At 44.1% G+C, this 21,478-nt stretch overlaps 1 protein-coding gene across 1 annotated transcript in view; it reads right to left on the reverse strand.

Annotated features, from left to right (window-relative positions):
* Positions 1-21,478, reverse strand: part of GALNT18 (polypeptide N-acetylgalactosaminyltransferase 18) — a 440,243-nt gene that overhangs the window by 65,898 nt on the left and 352,867 nt on the right. Inside the window, exons 6-7 of the mRNA XM_007956750.1 lie at positions 12,177-12,362; positions 7,882-8,019 (exon numbers count right to left, since the gene is read on the reverse strand). Coding sequence (XP_007954941.1) covers positions 7,882-8,019; positions 12,177-12,362 — 324 coding nt within the window. The remainder of the gene's footprint in view (positions 1-7,881; positions 8,020-12,176; positions 12,363-21,478) is intronic.

Genomic DNA, 21,478 nt, shown 5'->3' on the forward strand with positions numbered 1-21,478 from the left:
TCGACGAAAGAGGGGGAGGCCTTCAACAAGATGGATTGACATGGTGGCTGCGATGATGGGCTCAAGTATAGCAGGGATTGTGGGGCTTGCGCAGGATTGGGCAGTGTTTCGTTCTGCTGTGCATGGGGTCGCTATGAGTCAGAAACGACTTGACGGCACTTAACAACAACAACAACAGTCAACACCAATGGAAGCAGCAGACAAGATATCAGACGTTGTATAGCATTAGGCAAATCGGCAGCAAAAGACCTCTTTCAAGTGCTGAAGAGCAAAGATATCTCCTTGAAGACTAAGGTGTGCCTGACACAAGCCATGGTATTTTCAATCACCTCATAGGCATGTGACAGCTGGACAATGAATGAGGAAGACTGAAGAAGAGTCCATGCTTTTGAGTTGTGGTATTGGTGAAGAATGCTTAAAGTACTATGGACTGCTGACAGAACTAACAAATCTGTCCAGGAAGAAGTGCAGATAAAATTCTCCTTGGAAGCAAGAATGGCCAGACTTCATCTCACCTACTTTGGTCATGTTGTAAGAAGGGCCATTCCCTGGAGAAGGAAATCATGCTTGATAAAGTGGAGGGTCAACGAAGAAGGGGAAGGCCCTCATCGAGATGGATTGACACAGCAGCTGCAACGATGGGCTCAGGTATAGCTAGGATCATGGAGCTGGCACAGACCAGGCAGTGTTTCATTCTGCTGTACATAGGGTCACTATGAGTTGGAGATGACTTGATAGCACCTAACAAAAACAACAACAACAGGCCAATTCTTTTAAGGCACCTCTGGGTGGACTTGAACCATCAATCTTTAGGTTAGCAGCTGAGTGCATTAATTGTTTGCATCACTGATGATTCCATTGTAGCACTTAGCATATTATATTCTTGTTGCTTCTTTACTTGCCTACCTCCCCTATTAGTCACCAGATTGCATGTCAAAGTCTTTCCCACTGTCTATCGTACAGTCAGTCTGACACACAGTTGTTGTTGTTGGGTGCTGTCAAACTGACTCCAACTTACAGTGACTCCGTGTGACAGTGAATAACTTCCCCATGGGGTTTTCTCAGCTGTGATATTTACAGAAGCAGATTGCTGGGTCTTTCTCCTGCAGAGCCACTAGCTGGATTCAAACCATCAGACTTTCTGTTAGCAACAGAGAACTTAACTGTTGCATCACCAAGGCACACAGTAGACAGTAAATATTTGTTGAATGGATGAATGAGTGAAGAAAATGAACAAATGAATGGCATTCCCAAGGTCTCATAGTTGGACAAGTGGCAGAACTGGAGTCTATCTGACTCTAAATCCCAAGCTCTTTTCATCATGCAAATGGCTACAATCCTGAGATTTTAAAAGATACTATATAAAGTGGTTTACTAGAACAATTCCCACTGCCATTGAGTCAATTCTGATTCATAGCAACCCAATAAGACAGAGTAGAACCGCCCCATAGCATTACCAACACCCTATATCTTAATGGAAGCAGATCACCTCATCTTTTTCTCACAGAAAAAAGGGGTGGGTCAAAACCACTGACCTTTTGGCTAGCAGCTGAATACTTTAATTGCTGTACCACCAGAGCTCCTTGTAGAACAATTAAGGTTTTGCAAATTGCCAAGGTTACACAGTGAGTAAGTGGCAAAGCTAACATTTGGAAGTCAAGCATGTCTGCTTCCAGATGCTGCCCTGTTTGTACTGCCAGTACCAGGGGTGGGATTAATCCAAAGCTACCCATCTCTGGGCATGTAGTTCAGTGATCCTGGGGACACTCACTCTCACACAATGGGGCCCACTGGTCCTTCTGCCTGCAGGAGTCATTCATGGGATCTATTAATGAATTAATGGGCTGGACTATAGACTTGACACTGGCCTGACTGTGAGCCCAAGAGAAGTTATTTGATTGGAACAATGAAGTTTGGGCACGAGTTGGAAAGGCACTCTGCACCTGAATAGATTTTAGCTCTCTACATTGCAGAATAAAGATAATCATCAGGCAGAATGATTTCAACACAAAAAAATCTCTCACTTCTTGTGGCTGCATTCAGCTTCTCTATCTTCACCCAACTGCCCCCATTAAGCAGTCATTATGCTCCTTACAAGCAAGTGTCTCTGCTCATGTAAGAGCCCGGCCTGTGGAGGACAATGTAAGGGAGGAAAGGCTGGCTGGGGCAGGCAGGGGCCTGAACAGTGACTGGTAGATGAGTGTGCAGGGGCTCAGAGACCTTTCCCAGCCCCAGTGATTGCTACACACCTGAGGCTTGTGGGATGATGAGTGCCTAGCTTTTCAGCATGATACAGTGAAAACAGACCCAGGTATGGACTTACAACAGATCGAGAATACAACTCTGAAGATGCCCCTCACTATTTGATCAATGGTTTTGGGTGTGGTATAAGGGGGCTACATAGTAAACCTGCTGAACATGTACATAAGATGAGACCCTTTTATAAGAGTAATAACAAGAATCTATGAGTGGATACATAGATAGACATGAAAGCTGAACAGGTGTGGGAAGGCAAATGGGACTGATTATACCCATGAATATATATAGAGGTTTGATAGAGGATATTTCTACATACATATTTCTATGTGCTCCAAATTCATCCATGGACATAGTAGAGCATACAGGGGAAAGTTATAAAAAACTTCTTAGCCATAACCAAACACCTGAAGGGAATGAGTTGCTAGACCTGGGGCTCAGGAATATAGGCTCATGGGACATTAAGGTCAATTGGCACCACCTAGTCCATAAAGGGGAGCTCTGGTAGGTAGTGCCTAAGGCACTTGCCTGCTAACCAGAAGGCTGGTGGTTCAAACCCACCAGCCACTCCTCAGAAGGAAGATGGGGCAATCTACTTCAGTAGTGATAGTGCCTTGGAAACCCAAGGAGGGGTTGCTATGAGTCGGGTCTGACTCAATGGCACATAACAACAACAACAACAGTCCATAAAGACAATGTTCTACATCCTACTTTGTGAGTAGTGACTAGGTCTTAAAAGCTTGTGAATGGTCTTCTAAGGTGCAACTATTGGCCTCACCCCATCTGGAACAAAGCAGCATAAAGAAAATGAAAAACACCAAACACACTGCCATCAGGTTGATTTATAGTGACCCCACTGGGCTTCCAAGGCTGTAAATCTTTACAGAAGTAGATTGCCTCATCTTCCTCCTCTGGAGTAGCTGGTAGGTTTGAGCCTCCAAGCTTCTAGTTAACAGCCAAATCCCTTGACCATTAATTACACCACCAGAGCTGCTTGAAGAAAATCAAAGATGCATGGAAAAAATTAGTTCAAAAGATCATGCAAACCTCCACCTCCACAGCCCTGAGACCAGAACTAGATGGTACCCAGCTACCACTGCTGATGCTCTGAAAGGGATCACAATAGAAGGTCCTGGATAGAGTGGGAGGAAAATGTGGAACAAAACTCATAATCATAAAAAAAGACCAGGCTTCCTGGTGGGATAGAGATTGGTGGAACCTCTAAGACTAGGCCCCTTAGTAACCCTTCAAGCCCAGAACTGAACTCACCCTGGTGGCTCAATTTTCAGCCAAACAATCGGCAGGCCTATAAGGTGAACAATAATACCAAGGAGACATACACTCCTTAAAACAATCAACTATATGAGATCGAGGGAGCTCTGGTAGCATAGTGCCTAAGGCACTTGACTGCTAACCAGAAGGCTGGCGGTTCAAACCCACCAGCCACTCCTCGGAAGGAAGGTTGGGCAATCCTACTTCCGTAGTGATACTGCCTCGGAAACCTAAGGAGGGGTCGCTATGAGCCGGGGCCGACTCGACGGCAAATAACAACAACAACAACATATGAGATCGAAATGGCAGCATTTGTCTAGAGACAAAGTTCAGAAGGCAGAAAGGGATAGGAAAGGGTGAATGGAAATGGAAAATACAGTGAGGAAGTGGGATGAATGCTGTTACATTGTGGGGATTGCAATTAGTGTCATGAAACAAAATGTGTGTGAATTGTTGAGTGAAAAACTAATTTGCTATGTAAACTTTCACCCAAATCACAATAAAAAGTTTTTTTTTGGGGAAAAAAAAAAGATGAGACCCTTTTGCTTGGAAGATGAGAATGACTTTAGCCAATACCCAGAACAGCAATGGTTATGTGTTCACACTCCACTGTTATTGATCCCTCTGTCTCTGTGGGTGAGTTTGGCTAATCTTGTTCAGCTACAGCTGAGAGCATGGTGGAGAACATGAGTCTAAGTTTACTGTGGTTCATAGAGGCTTTGGGCCAGTTTCTCTGGAGTCATAGGAGCATAACTATAATTTTTAGACTGGGTTCAAGACTGACCATGCAGCACACACAACTTGCTGTGGGACAGTGTAGGAGCATCAGTAGAAGCTATGTCCTCGAGATGCTTCTGGGAGGTAAATGATGCTGATGGGCACTCCTCAGCCCAATGTGTTTCTGTGGTGATGATAGGATCTGAAGCCACAGAAAGTATCTGGCTAGCATCATCTGAGCAGTTTCCTGACATATAAATCACAACAGCTCGAGAATGGGAGAGGCAAGAGGCCCCTGGGAAATTCTCTCAGAACATGTCAATCGTCCTGTGTATACTTCGTGGGAGGATACAACCTCATCTGACAGGCTGGCCTCCTGGACAACAGAAGGCCTGGGGGTTCATGGATCCTGGTTCTGTCTCCTTTAGAATACCAACATGTTAGATTTGGGATGCCCAGAAAGAACACTGGGTCCAATGTCTCTGCAAAGAGTCCCCTACTTCCAGGACAATACTTTGCCCATTACATTCCTCACTGGCCTTGAACATAGTTCTGACCACAGGTCATCAGGAGAAGAAGGCTCAGTTCTTCCTCTAAGTTTTCATCATGGAATATTGAAAAAAGGTCTGAGGGGACACTCTCCAAAGAGAGAAATCAGAGTGATATCAGAAGCTGGTGTTTTAGGCTCAGTTTCACTGTTTATTAACTGTGGGTGGTGCAAATGGTTAAGCACTTGGCTATTAACCAAATGGTTGGTGGTTTGAATCTACTCAGAGGTGCCTTCAAAGAAAGGCCTGGCAGTCTACTTCTGAAAAATCATATTGAAAACTGTGGAGCACAGTTCTACTCTGACACACATGAGGTCGCCATGAGTCAAAACTGACTTGACAGTAATTTTTTTTTCTTCTTTTTTTAAAAAAATACGGGCAAGTCACTTTGCTGCTCTGTTTCCCTATATATGAAAGGAACCAATACCCATAATCCCAGAGGGTAGTTTTGAGGACTTAACTGTCAATAAAAAAAACTTCCAGTGTTAAGACTCTCTCTCTCTCACTGCCATCAAGTCAGATCCTACTCATAGCGACCACTCCTTGGGTTTCCAAGGCTGTATCACTACAGAAATAGATTGGCCAATCTTCCTTCCAAGGAGTGGCTGGTGGATTTGAACCACCAGCTTTCTGGTGAGATATCAAAAAGTCCATTAGCTATCATTTAAAATACTTTAAGAGTTGTATGGTCTTAGGACTAAGAACGTTAAGAGTATTAACTCAGGAAATAATTTATATATCTTAGACTTTCTTCTACCTCATGAAGACAACATTATTTCACTCTGTTTAACATACATAGAAACTGAAGTGCGTAGAAGTTAAGACATTTGCCTGGGAAGTTGCATGACCATGATTTGAACTAGGTCCATCTGACTTCCAACTCTGTTATCTGCACCTTCCATCCTGCTACCTCTCATCAGGGAGAACTGCTTTATGCCAACGAAAAAATGATACTAGAAGATCCCTTAAAATACAGTGATAAATTTTCATCCTACATTGGTGAGTAGTGACTGGGGTCTTAAAAGCTTTCAAGCAGGCATCTAAGATGCAGCTAATGGTCTCCTAGCATCGGAAGTGAAGAAGAACGCACAAAACAAACAAACAAAAAAACAAGGGCATTTAGAAGCAATCAACCCTAGGGCCCTCAAGACCAGAAGAAGTGGATAGTGCCCAGCTACCAATGGCAACCACTCAGGAAAGGATCAAATCTGGAAATCCTGGATAGCGTGGGAGGGAAAACATGGAACAAAATCCAAAAACTCAATAATGACCAGAATTACTGGTCAGATGAAATCTGGTGAGACTCCCAATACTATGGCCCTGAAATACATTCTGCGCCTGGAATAAAACTCACCCCCAGGGGCAGGCTCTCAGCCCAATAGTTAACAAGATGTACACTCAGACCACTCAACCCATGATGCTGCACCCACACACTCAATGGTAATACATCCCTTAGAGCAATAGACCATGAGACACCAAAGGACCAACATTCAAACTGAGGAAATGCAGGACAAACAGGAGTGCATAATTATGAGGGGCACAGGAGGAGGGTTGCAGGGTAGGGAGGGGAGGAGACTGGGTTAGGGTTGAACATGGTGAATGGGGAATGAAACTAAATGTACGTTGAATGTAAAACAAGCTCTTAAAATATAAATAAATAAATAAATAACATGCCTTTAGGAAAAAAAAAATATATATTTTGTTGTTATTTGCCGTCGAGTCGGCCCCGACTCATAGCGACCCCTCCTTGGGTAATTAGAAGGCATAAACCCCTTGGGTGGGGAAGGCATGCAAGGTAGTTGACAGAACCTTTAGGCCCCCAAGCTTGGGCAACAGCAAACGTTTGTTATACTGCCTTGCGATCTTAAGCTAGCTTCTGGATTTTGTTTTACTAAATGGAATATGCAGGTGTGGGGCCAGGATGATAAAGGGGAAACTAAGCAGATCTTTCTCAGTGGTTTTCCTTTATGTTTTTCCCCTTCAAAGCACATGGCTTCTGATCTCAAGCAACTCTGTCCAATAGACAGAGTGATAATGGAAATCTTCTATATCTCACTGCCCATTGTGGTAGCCACTAGTCGTATGTACCAACTGAAATGTAGCTACTGATACTAAGTATCTAATACTGATATGAAGGGACTGAATTTTAAATTTTGTTTAATTTCAATATATCTCAAATAGCCACATGTAACTAGCAGCTCCCAAAATGCAACATCCTCTCTTTTTTCTGCACTGACAAACTTTAAGAAGCTGGTGGTAGTGGTCAGCTTTCCTTCCTCTTGTCCCTTTCTCCCCAGACCAGTCACTGGCTGACACCTGGTGTTCTGTGTGACAGGCATGATGGAAGTGTAGGACAAAAGTGCTGTGTGACCTCTGAGAGAAGAAGAGAGGCAGGCAGAGGCACTTCTTACCTAGCAGGAGAAGAACCTACATTTTTACAGATCTGCACAAATCATTTCCTTAGACCTTGACACTAGAGTTGGGAGGGAGGTTGAGCAACTGCTAAGGTTTCTGAGGACTTTCATGCTCCAAGCTGGTCCTATGATGAGATGCTGGGGCTTTCTTCCTTCAGGCCCATGGCAGCTCCAACTCTCCAAAAATCAGAGTGTGGACACCAGCCTTTTGCAACAGGAAGGCCCCTCACAGAAGAGATAAGCTGGCAACCTAAGCATCTTCAGCCCATGAGTGGGCCATAGGTTGTTGGGAGTGGATAAGCCAGTCCTTGGTTTTCTAGCCTTCATGTACCAGGGCTGACACATTGGACTAATGTCCCTGCTCCAGCCTTTTATGTCCAGGACAGAATGCATCCTAAACTGGCCAAGCATTTTGAACACCCAGACACAGGCATGTGATAAAATGCAAAAGATTGGTGATTATGCATGTGGAAAGAGATGGACCAAGGGTATGGAGAGATCTGGGGCTATGAAAGCAAAGGCTGCCTTGCCACTTCATTAACCAGCTGCTCAGTGAGCATGTGGGAGGCCAAGAGGATCATTATCTCCTATCCCCTTACTCTCTGCGTTTCCCTCTTGCCTTGCTGTCTGTCTGTCTATATCTGAATGGAGCACTGAGGAGGCAGGCTCCTTACCACCCCGTAGGCAATGATGTCCGAGTACATCCTCATTTCGGGGTACACGCTGACCAGGTACCACCGGAAGGTCTTGCATTGCAGCTGCTTCCTCAGAGCCTTCCTAGCGGTGATGTCCCCGATGTCAATACCTGAGTCCTGTACAGAGAGGCAAATGCAGAGATGTAGTCACCACCAGGATGCAGCTTCTTCCCAAACCTCACCTTGTTAGGACCCAGAATCCTCATTCAAGATTCATGGAGACTGTCTTGTGAAGGGACGATGTGGGAAGTTAACCAATGCATTTTCCCACATGTACCTTAACCCCATAACTATGACCATTTGGACTCAGAAGTGAGGTCAGCATTGATGAGTATTGTCGTAGAAAGATCTTGAGAATAAAGATGCCAAATCCTTAGATTTTAAATAATAATAATAAGCTGTAAGCTTGGTATAGGTCTAGGAAATGGAAGAATACAGTATGAGTCAAGTTTTTCCTACTTGAAAAGGCAAGATGAGAGACTCTTAATCTGTAGGGTGAGAGGGACAGGGAAGGGAGGAAAGTTGAAAATGGAATAATACTAATTCTAATACTATTCATAATATTCATAATACCTAAGACTTAAAAAGCACTTATAATGTGCTACACTCTAATTTATATGACATATATTTATGTCCATTGTCCAATTCAAATATATGAGGTAGCACGATATACTCCTCATTTTATAGATGATGAGTTGAAACACAGAAGTTCAGTAATCTCTTTGATAACTTGTCCAAAATTCCATAGCAGGATTTTGGTCAAGTTATCATATATAGTGGAGCTGAGACTTGAACCCAATCAATCTGGATCTGGAGTTTGTGCTTTTAACCTTGTACTACACGTCTGGAAGATCCTGTCCTCTGCCTGCTGAGACCAAGTCCTTGTGGGAAAAGGAAAATCTCTCCTTAAATGTAAAGAGAGAGTATATGTGTCCCTCGCTGCCCAGATACATCAGAGAGGTGGCCTCTGAGCCATCCTGATGCACATATCACAGAGCAGATATACTGACATGAATGTGACCACCAATGAGAGGGATGGAGAAGCCCCACAGAGCTTGGAGTGGTGCATCTAAAAACCAAGGAACACCAGAGCCACCAGAAGCTGGAAGAGGCAAGGAAGGATTATTCCCTAGAGGCTTTGCAAGGAGGGCAGCACCACCAATATCTTGATTTTGGACTGCTGGCTTCCAGAATTGTGAGAGAATAAATTTCCAGTGTTTTAAGGTACTCAGTTTGTGGTATTTTTTATGGCAGTCCTAGGACACAAACACACTTAGCCACACAAAAAGCTGCCCAGTACTCTGCCTATATGTGCAGCAATGTAATCACAAAATTGAGACGGAATAGGCTACTCTGTAGCCAAATGTAAAGAAAGGACCATTGCCTACATACTGAGGTGAAGAGACATCCCTGGCATTCAGCCTGTCTTTGGGGAAGATGAAGCAGAAAGAGCTGGTCTAGAGTTCCTGAACACTGTTGAGGAAAAAATTGATGCTTTGCTGTAGGCTGATTTCCTGTTTGGTGACAAACAAGCTGATTTTCAATTTAAGTAGAAAGATGTGAGAGCTAGAGGCTCCTCTGATCTCTCACAAGCCGAGGCTGAACGTGGTGAGGGAGCAGGTGAGAAGCTCAGCTATGCCCAGTGCACAGCCCCAGAGGGGACTCAGCACAGAAGGTAACAAGGGCAGCAAGACTTTGACTAGCAAGGGCTTTTCCCAACTGGGGAGAGAATGTACAGGGCCTGAGCAATAACAGCTAATGCTTATCTAGCACGTTCTGGATGCCAGGCACAGATCAAAGTCTTTGCACACATTAACTTAGTTTACTTCCAAGGAAGCTCTAGGTCTTGCAGACAAAAGCTTAGGTAAATGGGTAACAGATATACCTATGGTTGAGCTACGGGTATTGGATTGTTATCACATCAAGGGTAGCCAGTAAAACTCCTGGGGGAAATGAACAGGGTATGCACTAAGTCTCAGTCTTTGCCTGAAAGGAGCATCTGGGTTTCAACACAGAATTGGAATTTAACTTGAGAAATGAATGGGAGGTGAAAAAGTGTTGACTCTTTCCAGAAATTTGGTAAAAGGTGTCAGAGTTTGGGAATAAAAGGGAAGAGGGAGATCAGGAGACAGTTTCCCTCCCCGCCCCCATGAAAACACAGAGCCCTTCCTTTTCCACCTAAGGTGGTATCTTGGATACCTCCTCCTCTCATCTGCCTTTCTTGTGTTCACTTCTCCCTACTCACTACATCTGGTTTGAACTACTCCCACTGAGGAGTCCCAGACCCTGAGCTTCATCATTTTTCCAACTATTTTTACTCACTTATTTCTCTACCATCCACTGGATTTGATGTCCATTTCAACATCTGTCAGCTTCGATGGGAAATGGGGCTAGAAGGTTTGCAGCTGGGCATGCAGAGAGAAGGGGGCAGAAGTGTGAGCAGGACTCCAGTCCTTTAGCAGAGCCTGGGGATCTGCAGTGCTTTGCTACTGAGCTCCTGGAGAGTTTTTAAGTATTCTTAACATATTGTCATCAGAGGATACCCCTGGTGGGGCTCAGCATTCTGTGTAGAATGCTGTGATCCGACACCTGCACCACAGACAAGTCCAGAAGGCACAGTGGTTTCCTTAGAAACACTCCCACTATCAGCGATTCAATCCTAGGGCTGGTTCATTAGGGTTGGCTGCACACCGGCTGGTACTCTTGGCTTCTCATTCTTCCTCCCAACTGCTGAAATCTCACTAATCCCAGGGGTATACAACCCAAACACTCTTGCCCTTCTCTTCTTCCATCCCCACTTTTGCATAAATGCTCTTGCCTGTGCCCCACTTACTTTCTCAATCACTTAGAGCAATATTAGCCTGGTGGAGAGTTTAAGAAGCAGGGCCTTGGAAATTTTAAGCAAAAATCAGTCACTTCTCTATTCAGAAGATGGAGCTGAGGCTTTCTAGAAGACTCCCAAGGGGGAGCCATGGCCTTGGGAGGGAAAAAAGGAGGTCAAAAGTCAATAGTTTCATCTCACATAGACTGCAACATAAGTAATGAACTCCAGGCAGACAGGCTGGTAAGCAGGTTGGAATCCCGTGGCTGGCATCTGTTGGGTTCTCCCATCTTAGCAGACAAAGTCATTTCTATATGACACGCAGCAAGATTGAATAAGACTACTAGAGAAGCATTGCTTTTCTCCAGCATCCCTTAAGTATAGGTGATTAAAGGATAGAAGCTGTGAGATTCTTTGAGGCTAGAAGCCTAAAATAAATCCAGAATAATTCCTTTTTCCTACTGAGAACCCTATAGGAGTGTATCCCATCCCCATCCACAGGGCTCAAGAAATCCCCAAACCAAAAAACCAAACCCCTTGCTGTCCAGTCAACTCTGACTCAGTGACCTTCAAAGGCCTATTAATATTCATTATTGCTGTGGTCAAAGGTTTGAGGGAGAAGCCTGAATCCAGTCTAGGGGGAGGTTTGAGGTCCATTTATGAATTTGGTGCTTACTAGTGTATTTGTAAGGAGCTCTTACTTACCACTCTTACTGGTGGTGCAGTGGGTAAGGCATTTGGCTGCTAACTAGAAGGTTGGTGGTTCAAGCCCACCAGCTGCTCCATGGGAGGAGTATGAGGCAATCTACTTCCATAAAGATTTACAGCCTTGAAGACACATGGGAGTTGCTATGAGTTGGGAATTGACTCAATGGCAGTGGTTTTGGTTTTTGGTTTAGGGTATTTACAATCCAGTACCATAAAATACCTAATGTTGTTTAGACATATCAGAGAATCTGAGCACCTGGGAGCATGAAAGAAGCTTGAAGCCATGTGGTCCAGCTTTCTCACTTAAAATGGGGAAACTAAAATCCAGAGAAAAGAACTCCTCCTTTAAGCAGGCTACCTGGGAGTGGGATTAAGAAATGGCTTCAAGCCTCAAACCCACTGCCATGAAGTTGATTCTGACTCATAGTACCTCTATAGGGCAGAATAGAACTGCTCCATAGGGTTTCCAGGCTGTAAATTGTTATGGAAGCAGACTGCCTCATCTTTTTCCAAGGGGTGGTTTGGTTAGAATCTAAATGCTTTAACTGTACCACCAGAGCTCCTCTAGAGCCTCATAATCAGCCCCTTTTCTTCAACATGTGGTGTCTTTGGGGGTTGAGAGCCCATTCTAGCATGGAAAACAAAATTCTGGGTGATCCATAGGAAGAAGAATCTACTCTTACGTTTTTTTTTTTTTTTTCCTCCACCAAATCCCAAGAAAATCATCCCCACAGGACATCCCTACCTCTTGGGGTATGTTCCATGCCATGTAGACATGGCTTTTAAATTCATCCATCCAGACTTCAGCCACCCTGAGGGCATTCCTTCGGACATGGGCGGTGAGATCCTCAGTGTAGGGCTTGTGGGCTCGCTCAATGTGGGCAATCCTGGAGCAGGGTAGGACCTCCACACTCCCGCCACATTGCCACACCTGCAGAAGACACGAAGCCACTCATTCAGTGCTCATACCTGACTCTGCACCCCTGACCCTGGCCACATGGGCACTCAACACGAGCTAGGGAAATCAGTTCTCTTCACGCTTTCTCAGACCAATGGCAGCAAAGGGGATGAGCGGCACCTCATCTACTCCTAAAACCAAAAACCCATGGCATTGAGTAAATTCCAAACTCATAGCAACCCTATAGAACTGCCCCATAGGGTTTCCAGGGATGTTAATCTTTACAGAACCAGACTGCCTCATCTTTTCCCTGCGGAATGGCTGGTGGGTTTGAACAGCTGAGCTTTTGGTTAGTAGCCAAATGCCTTACCTACTGCCACCAAAGCTCCTTTCTACTCCCAAAGAAGGATGTTTATTGAGTTATTAAGTTGTGTCTTTTTTCTTGCTGCTATGGATTTTGTCAGCAAAGATTTAAAGCACCTTCTCTTCCCCGCTCCCACCACTCAAATCTGCTCCCTCCAAACAGAGACAGACATTTTGTGATCAAAGATCTGAGTCCTCCTTGACCCTAGGGGAAAAGTTAATGAAACCTTGGAGCTCCCAACAAAGATATCCATCTTCAAATGGACCACATGAGCCTGAACAAGGATTAGTGATCAGCACAGAGAGAAAGACATTCTCTTCTACCACATCTTTCCTGGACTTAGAGGTCTGACAGGACTCAAGGGAAAGGAAAGAGTCACAAAGAAGGGAATAATAGTAAACTTCTCAGTAACTCTGATGAGTAGGAATTGAACTGGATGCAATTTGATTTTGAAAAATAAAGTGACCTTTTATGGGTGTTGTGTTGTGGGTGTTGAAGAGCAGTGTCTTAGAGTTCTTGCCACAATCATGCCAACCACTCTGAACTTTCAATGCTACTAGATATGCATGCTCATTTGTGTCTCTGTTTGTCATTGTAGAATGCTCACCCACTTCTCTACCTGGAAAAATCCATCTCTTAAGACCCTGACCACATAGTCTCTCTATTGTGGAGTCTTAGCTCAATCCTCAGGGCAGAACTATTTTATATTACAACTTACCTGCTGAGAAGTCAGCCTCTCCCACTGCCTGTGTATTCCTAGAGGGAAGACTCTATATCTCATTCATTTCTCATCTCTAGCAGCTAACACAAGATCTGCATATAGTAGCATTTTAAAATACTTGTTGAGTAAATAAATAAATAAAACCAGTTGCCATTGAGTCGATTCAACAAATGATGACCCCGTGTGAGTCAGAGTAGAACGGTGCTCCGTAGGGTTTTCAATGGCTGGTTTTTCAGAAGTAGATCACCAGGGTTTTCTTCCAAAGTTCTTCTGGTTAGACTTGAACTGCCAAGCTTTCAGTTAGCAGCCGAACACATTAACTTTTTGCACCACTCAAAACCAAAAACCAAAACAAAACAAAACAAATCCACTGCCATTGAGTCGATTCTGACTCATAGCAACCCCCATTGGGTTTCCAAGGCTGTGCATCTTAATGGCAGTAGATTGCCTCATCTTTCTCCCGTGGAGCACCTGGCGGGTTTGACCTGTGAATCTTCTACGTAGCAGCCAAATGCTTTACCCACCATGCAACCAGAGCTACTTTTTGCAACACTCAGGGACTCCAAATAAATTAATGGTTGATGCTTTAAAGAAGTGGGATGAATCTGAAACATCAGGTCATAGCTGATGAGTGAGGCTTATGAGGGAAAACAATCAAGATCTTTTGGTCTAGAGTAGTGGTCACTTACCAGACATTGTCAACTCGATATTTGATGTATAATGTTCACATATATAACATATGGGCACTCAACATGAGCCCATATGTCCATTGGTAACAATAGGGCTGGGTCTAAGATAAGGTAAACTCTAGATTTAGTTTAATCCTTTCTGTGTTAGTTAGGGACAAAATGCCTTCTCTTTTACTACTCTATGTCCTACCAGTTGTTCTCTGTAGGCTGTTGGGTTCAAAGGTGATTTACTGATTTGTCACTTATCTAAGCTTATCTTGCATTTAATATATCATTTAGGGCCAATGGAAAGGAAATAAGCATTCTCATTAAGGATCCACTATGTGCCAGGCACTGGACTGTTCATGTGGGAAGGTAGCATAACATGTAGTTATGAGCAAAGGGTTTGGAATCCTATCACTTGGGTTCAAATCCTGATACTGCTTCATACTAGCTATGTGACCTTCACCATGCCACTTGATCTTATTATGCCTCAGTTTCCTTATCTAAAATAGAGATCACAGTAGTACCTGTCTCATAAGATTATTGAGAGGATTAAAGTAATTGAATGCAAAGTGCATAGAAAAATGCCTGGCAAAAATATTTGTTGTTGCTGTTAGCTGCCGCCTAGTCGGCCCTGACTCATGGTGACTTCATACACAACAGCACCAAATGAAACCTGGTCCTGTGCCATCCCCACAAACAGTTGTGGATGGGATCATCGTGGTTTCTCATTGGCTGATTTTTCAGAAGTAGATTGCAAGACCTTTCTTCCCTGCCCATTTAGTCTGGAAACTCTGCTGATATGTTCAGCATCCCAGCAACATGCAAGCCTCCACTGAGGGATGGGTGGTGACTGTGCAAGTGGTGCATTGGCCTGGAACCAACTGTGTCTCTTGCATGGAAGGTGAGAATTCTACCATTGAAACATCAGTGCCTCTTAGCACACCACATTGTGTTTGTTTGTTGCTGTTGAGTCAATTTTGACTCATGGTGACTTGACGCATGCAGAGTAAAACTGTGCTTCGTAGGGTTTTTAAGGCCTTGATGTTTTGGAAATTGATCACCAGGCTTGTCTTCCAAGGCACCTCTGGGCGTGTTTGAACCTCTGAACCTCCCACCTTTTGGCTAACAATTGAGTGTATAACTCTCTGCATCACCCAGCAACTCCTCAACATATAATAAGCACTGGTAAATACCAGCTATTATTATACAAATCTTTTTTTTTTTTTTTTTTTTTAGGATTTGGGTGAAGATTTACAGAGTAAATTCACTTTTCATACAGCAGTTCACATATACTTTGTCTCATGTCATTGACCAAAATTTACAATGCAGCAGCTCCCCTCCCACTTCCTCCCCATAGTTACCTCCTCCCAGTGTCCATCCCTTCATACTCTTCGGGAGGCCCATTGTCTGCCAACCCTGTATATGATCTTGGATACACTCTCCATTTAGACATACATAATTGTTTAGCTTGTTCACCCATCTATCCGTCCCTATACCCATGTTTGCTTTCATTAACAACTCAGTATTGTATTTACAAAGGGGTTCATATTTGTTGTTTGTACTGCCCATGTAACTCTCTCTGTCTTTCTCATCCTCAATGCTGCCATATTGGTCACTCACATTTGGTACATTGCCCTTCTCTTCACCCAAATCAATATTTATCTCTATCTATCTAACAGCATTCCCTCCCCTTCCCTCCCACCCCTGGTAACCAACAAAGAAAATGTCCTCCAATACATAAACATTTCCTTAACTTTTACAATAACGGACTAATACAATATTTGTCCTTTTGTGACTGACTTATTTCGCTCAGCATAATGTCCTCCAAGTTCATCCACGTTATGCGGTATTATACAAATCTTAAAGTGGAATCTTCAGAATAATCCTGTGAGGTAGGTGTTATTATCTCCAATTTAAAATGAGGAAACAAACTAAAAAGATATCCCCTGCCCAAGAACACACAGCTGGCATTGAAGACTACCAAACCCAAACCAAAGTCACTGGTGAGTCAATTCCAACTCATAGTGACCCCCATTGGGTTTCCAAGGCTGTAAATCTTTACAGAATACACTGCTTCATCTTCCTTTCATGAAATAGCTGGTGGGTTTGAACCACTGAACTCTTTTTGGTTTAGCAGCCAAATGTCTTAACTATACTACCAGAGCTCCTTTGAAAACCACCAGAGAAGCTCAAAGAAGGGTCAACACTTCCCTTGAGGTTGCCATGCTTTGAAACCAGTTACTACACCCAGAGATTGCTCTAAAGAGTAGCAGAGGGGGACCTTGAAGGCCCAGCTGTGCCCCTTCATTCTCATGACCTAAGAATTCTGGGTATCGTGCTGATTTCCAATTCACTTTGCTCCAATCTTCAAGGAAAGTCTGTGAATACTATGAATATGTTATTGACAACACAAAGAGTCTGGGTAATTTTTCTTTTTGCAGCTGGAACGGAGGCTATTACTTGACATATTTCAACAATACAACACAGAATATGATTCGTAACAAAGCCTTTTATTACAAGACCTGTTTCTCAAAGAGTCGTTTCACCATTTCACCTTAGAGTGAGTGCATCTGCTGTCATTCCAGTCAGAATGGTGACAACAGCACCGCCTAACATAGTACACAGACCCATAGTACAAGGAACAGTGTGAATTCAGTCTAGATCTTGATTTACCTCGCCTACCCCAATTTCTGCAGCCACTACCCTTATCCAGACCACTGTCATCTTTTATCTGGACATTGAAGCAGCCTGCAAACAACTGCTGTCCCTTCTCCTGTCCTCCTCCTCCAATCTCTTCTCCACATAGCAGTGAGTGTGAGCTTTTAAATGTATGAATTGGGTCACATCCTCTTTCCTCGGTGCCAAACCCTCCATAACTCAGCCTGAGAGGCAACTCCAGACCTGGCCACCTGTCCATCCTTCTAGCCTTGGGCTTGCTATTCTCTGATAAAGTCGGTGCTACAGCCACACTGAACTTCTTTTGGTCCTCTCACATGCCAGCTTTCTTCTTACCTCTGGACTTTTGCCCATGCAAATATGTACCCTCCACACCCACCTGGCTTCACCTGACTCTTCCTTCAGGTATCAGTTTAGCATCACTTCATTGATTCCTGGTCTTTCCCTGATCATAGCACTATTGCAATTGCTTATTTAATCATATCCTTCACTCTTTCAAAATATTCTCCAAATTCTCTAGGCTCTTCACCATATTCCCCTTTAGACATATGCTAAATGGTACCCAGAACAGGTCCCAGTTTCCCAGCAGAAGTGGGGCAGCTGGGCTGGGTAGTAGTAGCATGTTGAATCCCATAGAGAACTGGATTCAGATTTTACTCCTGCCACTTGCTGGCTGTGTCACCCTTGGAAGGTAGCTTCTCCTTTAAGCCTCAGTTTCACCCTCTGTGAACAAGGAAGATGGAATACGTTTAAGTGTTTAACCCTGTGCCTGCCTCATTGTGAGTGCTAGATGCATGGTAGTCAAGGAAGTAGACCCATCATAGACTTGGGGACAGCCAATCCTGTTTAATTCTGACCCCACCATGTGGCAGTTTAATGGTGATTTTGGGATACTTAATCTCTCCTCTTTAAAACATGAATGACAGTGGTTACCACACAGGGTTGCAGGCTTGGGGCAGCCCCTGCTGTAGTGCCGAGAACATTGTAAGACTTCAGTCTGTGCCCAACGTTATTATTTTATAAAGACTTACAATTGCTGCTATTCAGTTTCTCCTGCTTTCAGGAGCAAATGGACTGCAGAGAACTCATGTGTCTGGTCCAAGTCCAACAGGCAGGCTTCCTTTCAGAGTGCCTGGCTCAGCGGATGTGGTGCATGAGACTCCCTTCTTAGAGACTGGGAATGCTTGTTTATGTAGAATTCATCTCCACTCTTCTATGAAAAGGAACTAATATATGGAGAGGGTGCTCGCTGCCTTGGATACAGCCTTTGAATTCTTGGCAGCTTCTGGCAAGAAGCAGAAGATATAGACTCAACATGTTTACCCCACCATTTCTGGGACCCTACCCAATGACACTGAAGAAAGCCTGTGGTTTATGATCACTGGATGATGAGCTACTCTGCTGACCCATGGACTGACCCAAGAGAGCATCTCAAAAATCTCTTCCACAGCCTGATCTCAGAGACCCTCTCTGGGATGGTAGATGAAGGACAGAAAATGACATCTCTGACATCTGGACCACTTGCAGGATGATTTCATAAAACTTCCATGGAGGCTTTGGAGGGGCAGGAGATGAGGAAATAGAAGAAATGGAACTGGGCCTAGGACACAAAATGTCTAAGTCATAGCTGGTATGATGCAGCAAGCCCCAAACCAGATGGAGGATACAGAGAAGGATTGTGCCAGAGCATCAGGGTCAGTGGATGGAGAGGAGAGGTTTGATAGAATGATGGCTTAGCATTGCAAGTTCTAGGGAGGTGAGGATGCCAAAAGAAAAAGGCAAGGGAAGTGGGTACTAAAGGGGTGGCTGAGAAATGAAAACCAAGGTTAGTAATCAAGAAGGTAGGCAGAGTTGAAGGTAAGTTTTTATACAAGGTACACATGGCCCAGACTCCTCATATTAAGTGAGAGCATGTGCTGAGTCTTAAAGGCAGTGGAGAAACCTGACAGCATGTCAGCCCAAGGCTGGACAAACCCAAGGGCTCAGACTTCTGGATGGGGCACTGGGCAACATGTTTCTTGAGTCCCCACCCCCCACCCTCCGCCACCCAGTTCTTTCCTATCTCTGTGCCTTTGCATCTGCTATTCCATCTTCCTGCAATAATTTTCCCCTATTTGTCACCCAGTTCAAATATTACCTTCTCCAATCTATCCAATTTAAATTAGATCCTCTCTGAATACTTTTGTTGTTGTTCTATGCTGTCGAGTTGAACCTGACTCATAGCTACCCCTCCTTGGGTTTCTCAGGCAGTATCACTAGGGAAGTAGATTGCCCAACCTTCCTTCCCAGGAGGGGCTGGTGGGTTTAAACCAGCCTTCTGGTTAGCACTCAAGTGCCTTAGGCACTACGCTACCAGAGCTCCCCTGAATACTTTTAGTGCCCTTTTTCTTGATAGCACTTATTCACAATACATTTATTTATGTATTTATTCTTTAAATGTCTGTCTCTCTTCACTAGATTACAAGCTCCATGAAGACAAAGATCATGTTTGGTGTTTATCACTGTATGTACCAGCACTTCGTACTTAGTATATGTTAGTAACTATTATGTATTTGGGAGCTCTGGTAGCATAGTGCCTAAGGCACTTGACTGCTAACCAGAAGGCTGGCGGTTCAAACCCACAAGCCACTCCTCGGAAGGAAGATGGGGCAATCTACTTCCGTAGTGATACTGCCTCAGAAACCCAAGGAGGGGTCGCTATGAGTCGGTCCGACTCGAGAGCACATAACAACAACTATGTATTTGAATGAGTGAATGCAGCAATCTGAGAGCCCTAGGCTTTCACTGCCTGTAGAAAGAGATGGAACTATCTAGCTCAGCTGGATCCCCTAATAAAGGCAATTAACACAAAATATGGTTAGGTTTTATAGAACATTGGCTTCCTTCAAACTCAAGTGGTTTTTCAGCACAGCTCTGACATTTAAATGTGTACTCCTGTAACCAAGGAGAGTTACTTTGCTGGCAGAGCTTAAATTAATTAAATTAATATTGTAAAACCTGAGAAGTCTTCAGATGCACATGGGTGATAGCAAGCAGCTTCATCCTGTGGAACCATGAGCTGACCTCATTGTACAGAAAGACCAATCCTGGCAAATACTCGAATAGACCTACAGAGGATCAGGAGGGTCTGCCCTAAGATGTGACCAAGAACTCAAAGCTGATTGTAAACAACAGTTACCCAGGGCGAGGCAAAGTCTCATCATCACCAGCCCTTTTCAGTCCTGGAATCCCTTCTGCAGGCTGGAAACATCTGGCTGGGCACTACAAGAAAACATGTGGGTTTTAGGGGCTGCTGGAGAAGCTCCAAATCCAGTTTCTGTCACATGTTGTTGTTGTTGTTATTTATCATCAGGTCAGACCCGACTCATAGCGACCCCTCCTTGGGTTTCCAGTAGTATCACTACTGAAGTAGATTTCCCAACCTTCCTTCTGAGGATGGCTGATGGGTTTGAACTGCCAGCCCTCCGGTTAGCAGTCAAGTGCCTTAGGCACTACGCTACCAGAGCTCCAAAGGATCTGAATTTAAGTCCCACATTAGCCACTTGCATAATTTATTGATTTCCCTCATCCTCCCACCGCCTCAGTTTCTTGCAACTGCCAAATAGCAGAGGTAGGCTCAGTGGTGTCTTAGATCCATTCGTCATTTCACCTTCTGTGATTCTGTTCTCTTGCTATCACCTCAAATGATCCCCAGTATTTGAGACACAAATTGGCAGAGACGTGTACATTGGGTTAAAATAGGGAGACACTGGGGTCAAGACAACAGATTACAATTTGACCATCACATCTACTCAAAGATTTGTGATCACTTTGGTTAGTCTAGCACGGGAATAACAAGTTTACATTCCTGTGTTAAATCCATTTGCTTGTTAATGTCTCCCTGAAGCACTGTCCTGAGAAGGATTCTGAGGCCCCCTCTGGGCTCAATGGAAAAGTGTACTATAATTTATTAGTTATGTTTACTACTGATAAGGGATTGGGAGTAGGGACACTTCCCCCTTGTATTTTGCAGCCACAGACCACAGGTTGAGATCCCAAATTCTTTCCAGCTCCTATCTCCTTACTACTTTTAATGAGCTCTTTGCTGTTGGCAAAGTTTTCTCACAGTTCCCTTAGGACAGAAAAGCCTCCTTCCTGCTTCCCATCCATCCCAAGCCAGCCTGGCCCAGTTCCTCCAGACTCCTCAGACACATGATTTGCACTGCTCATATGGTCCTTATTTCTTGGCTCATGTAGTTAATTATCTTTTTACATGTAGCTGTCTTACTGAACTTGCCTGCAAAATGCTGAGTCAGGAGTGGAAAGCCAAGCCTGGGAGGGGGTTTCAGGTGGATGGTGCCTGTCCTAGGAGGGGATTCAGGTGGGTGATGCCTGAGGCCTGGGGAGAGCTGACTGAAGACCAGAAACGTGGTCACAGAGTGAGCATCGAGTCAAAAACACAGTCAGAGGACTTCTGGCAAGATGGAGGAATAGGCAGATAAGCGACACAGACCCTCTTCAACAAAGAAAAGAAAAGAAAAACCAACTGACAGAGATCCAGAAGATAATCCTGAAACCCTGAGCTTTGAAAGGAACTATACAGAAGTGGATTAGGCACCAACTAGTAGAAAAACCTGAATGAAAACAGTGAGTATGGAGACAGTCAGAGTAGTGGACTGTCAACTACTGTGATGGAACCCACAGCCTGAATATTTCCAAGTGGTGTTGGGATCTG

The sequence above is a fragment of the Orycteropus afer genome, unplaced genomic scaffold, assembly GCF_000298275.1.
Source record: "Orycteropus afer afer isolate SDZICR_OR568_19922 unplaced genomic scaffold, OryAfe1.0 scaffold00014, whole genome shotgun sequence".
In the NCBI taxonomy this organism is placed as follows: Eukaryota; Metazoa; Chordata; class Mammalia; order Tubulidentata; family Orycteropodidae; genus Orycteropus; species Orycteropus afer.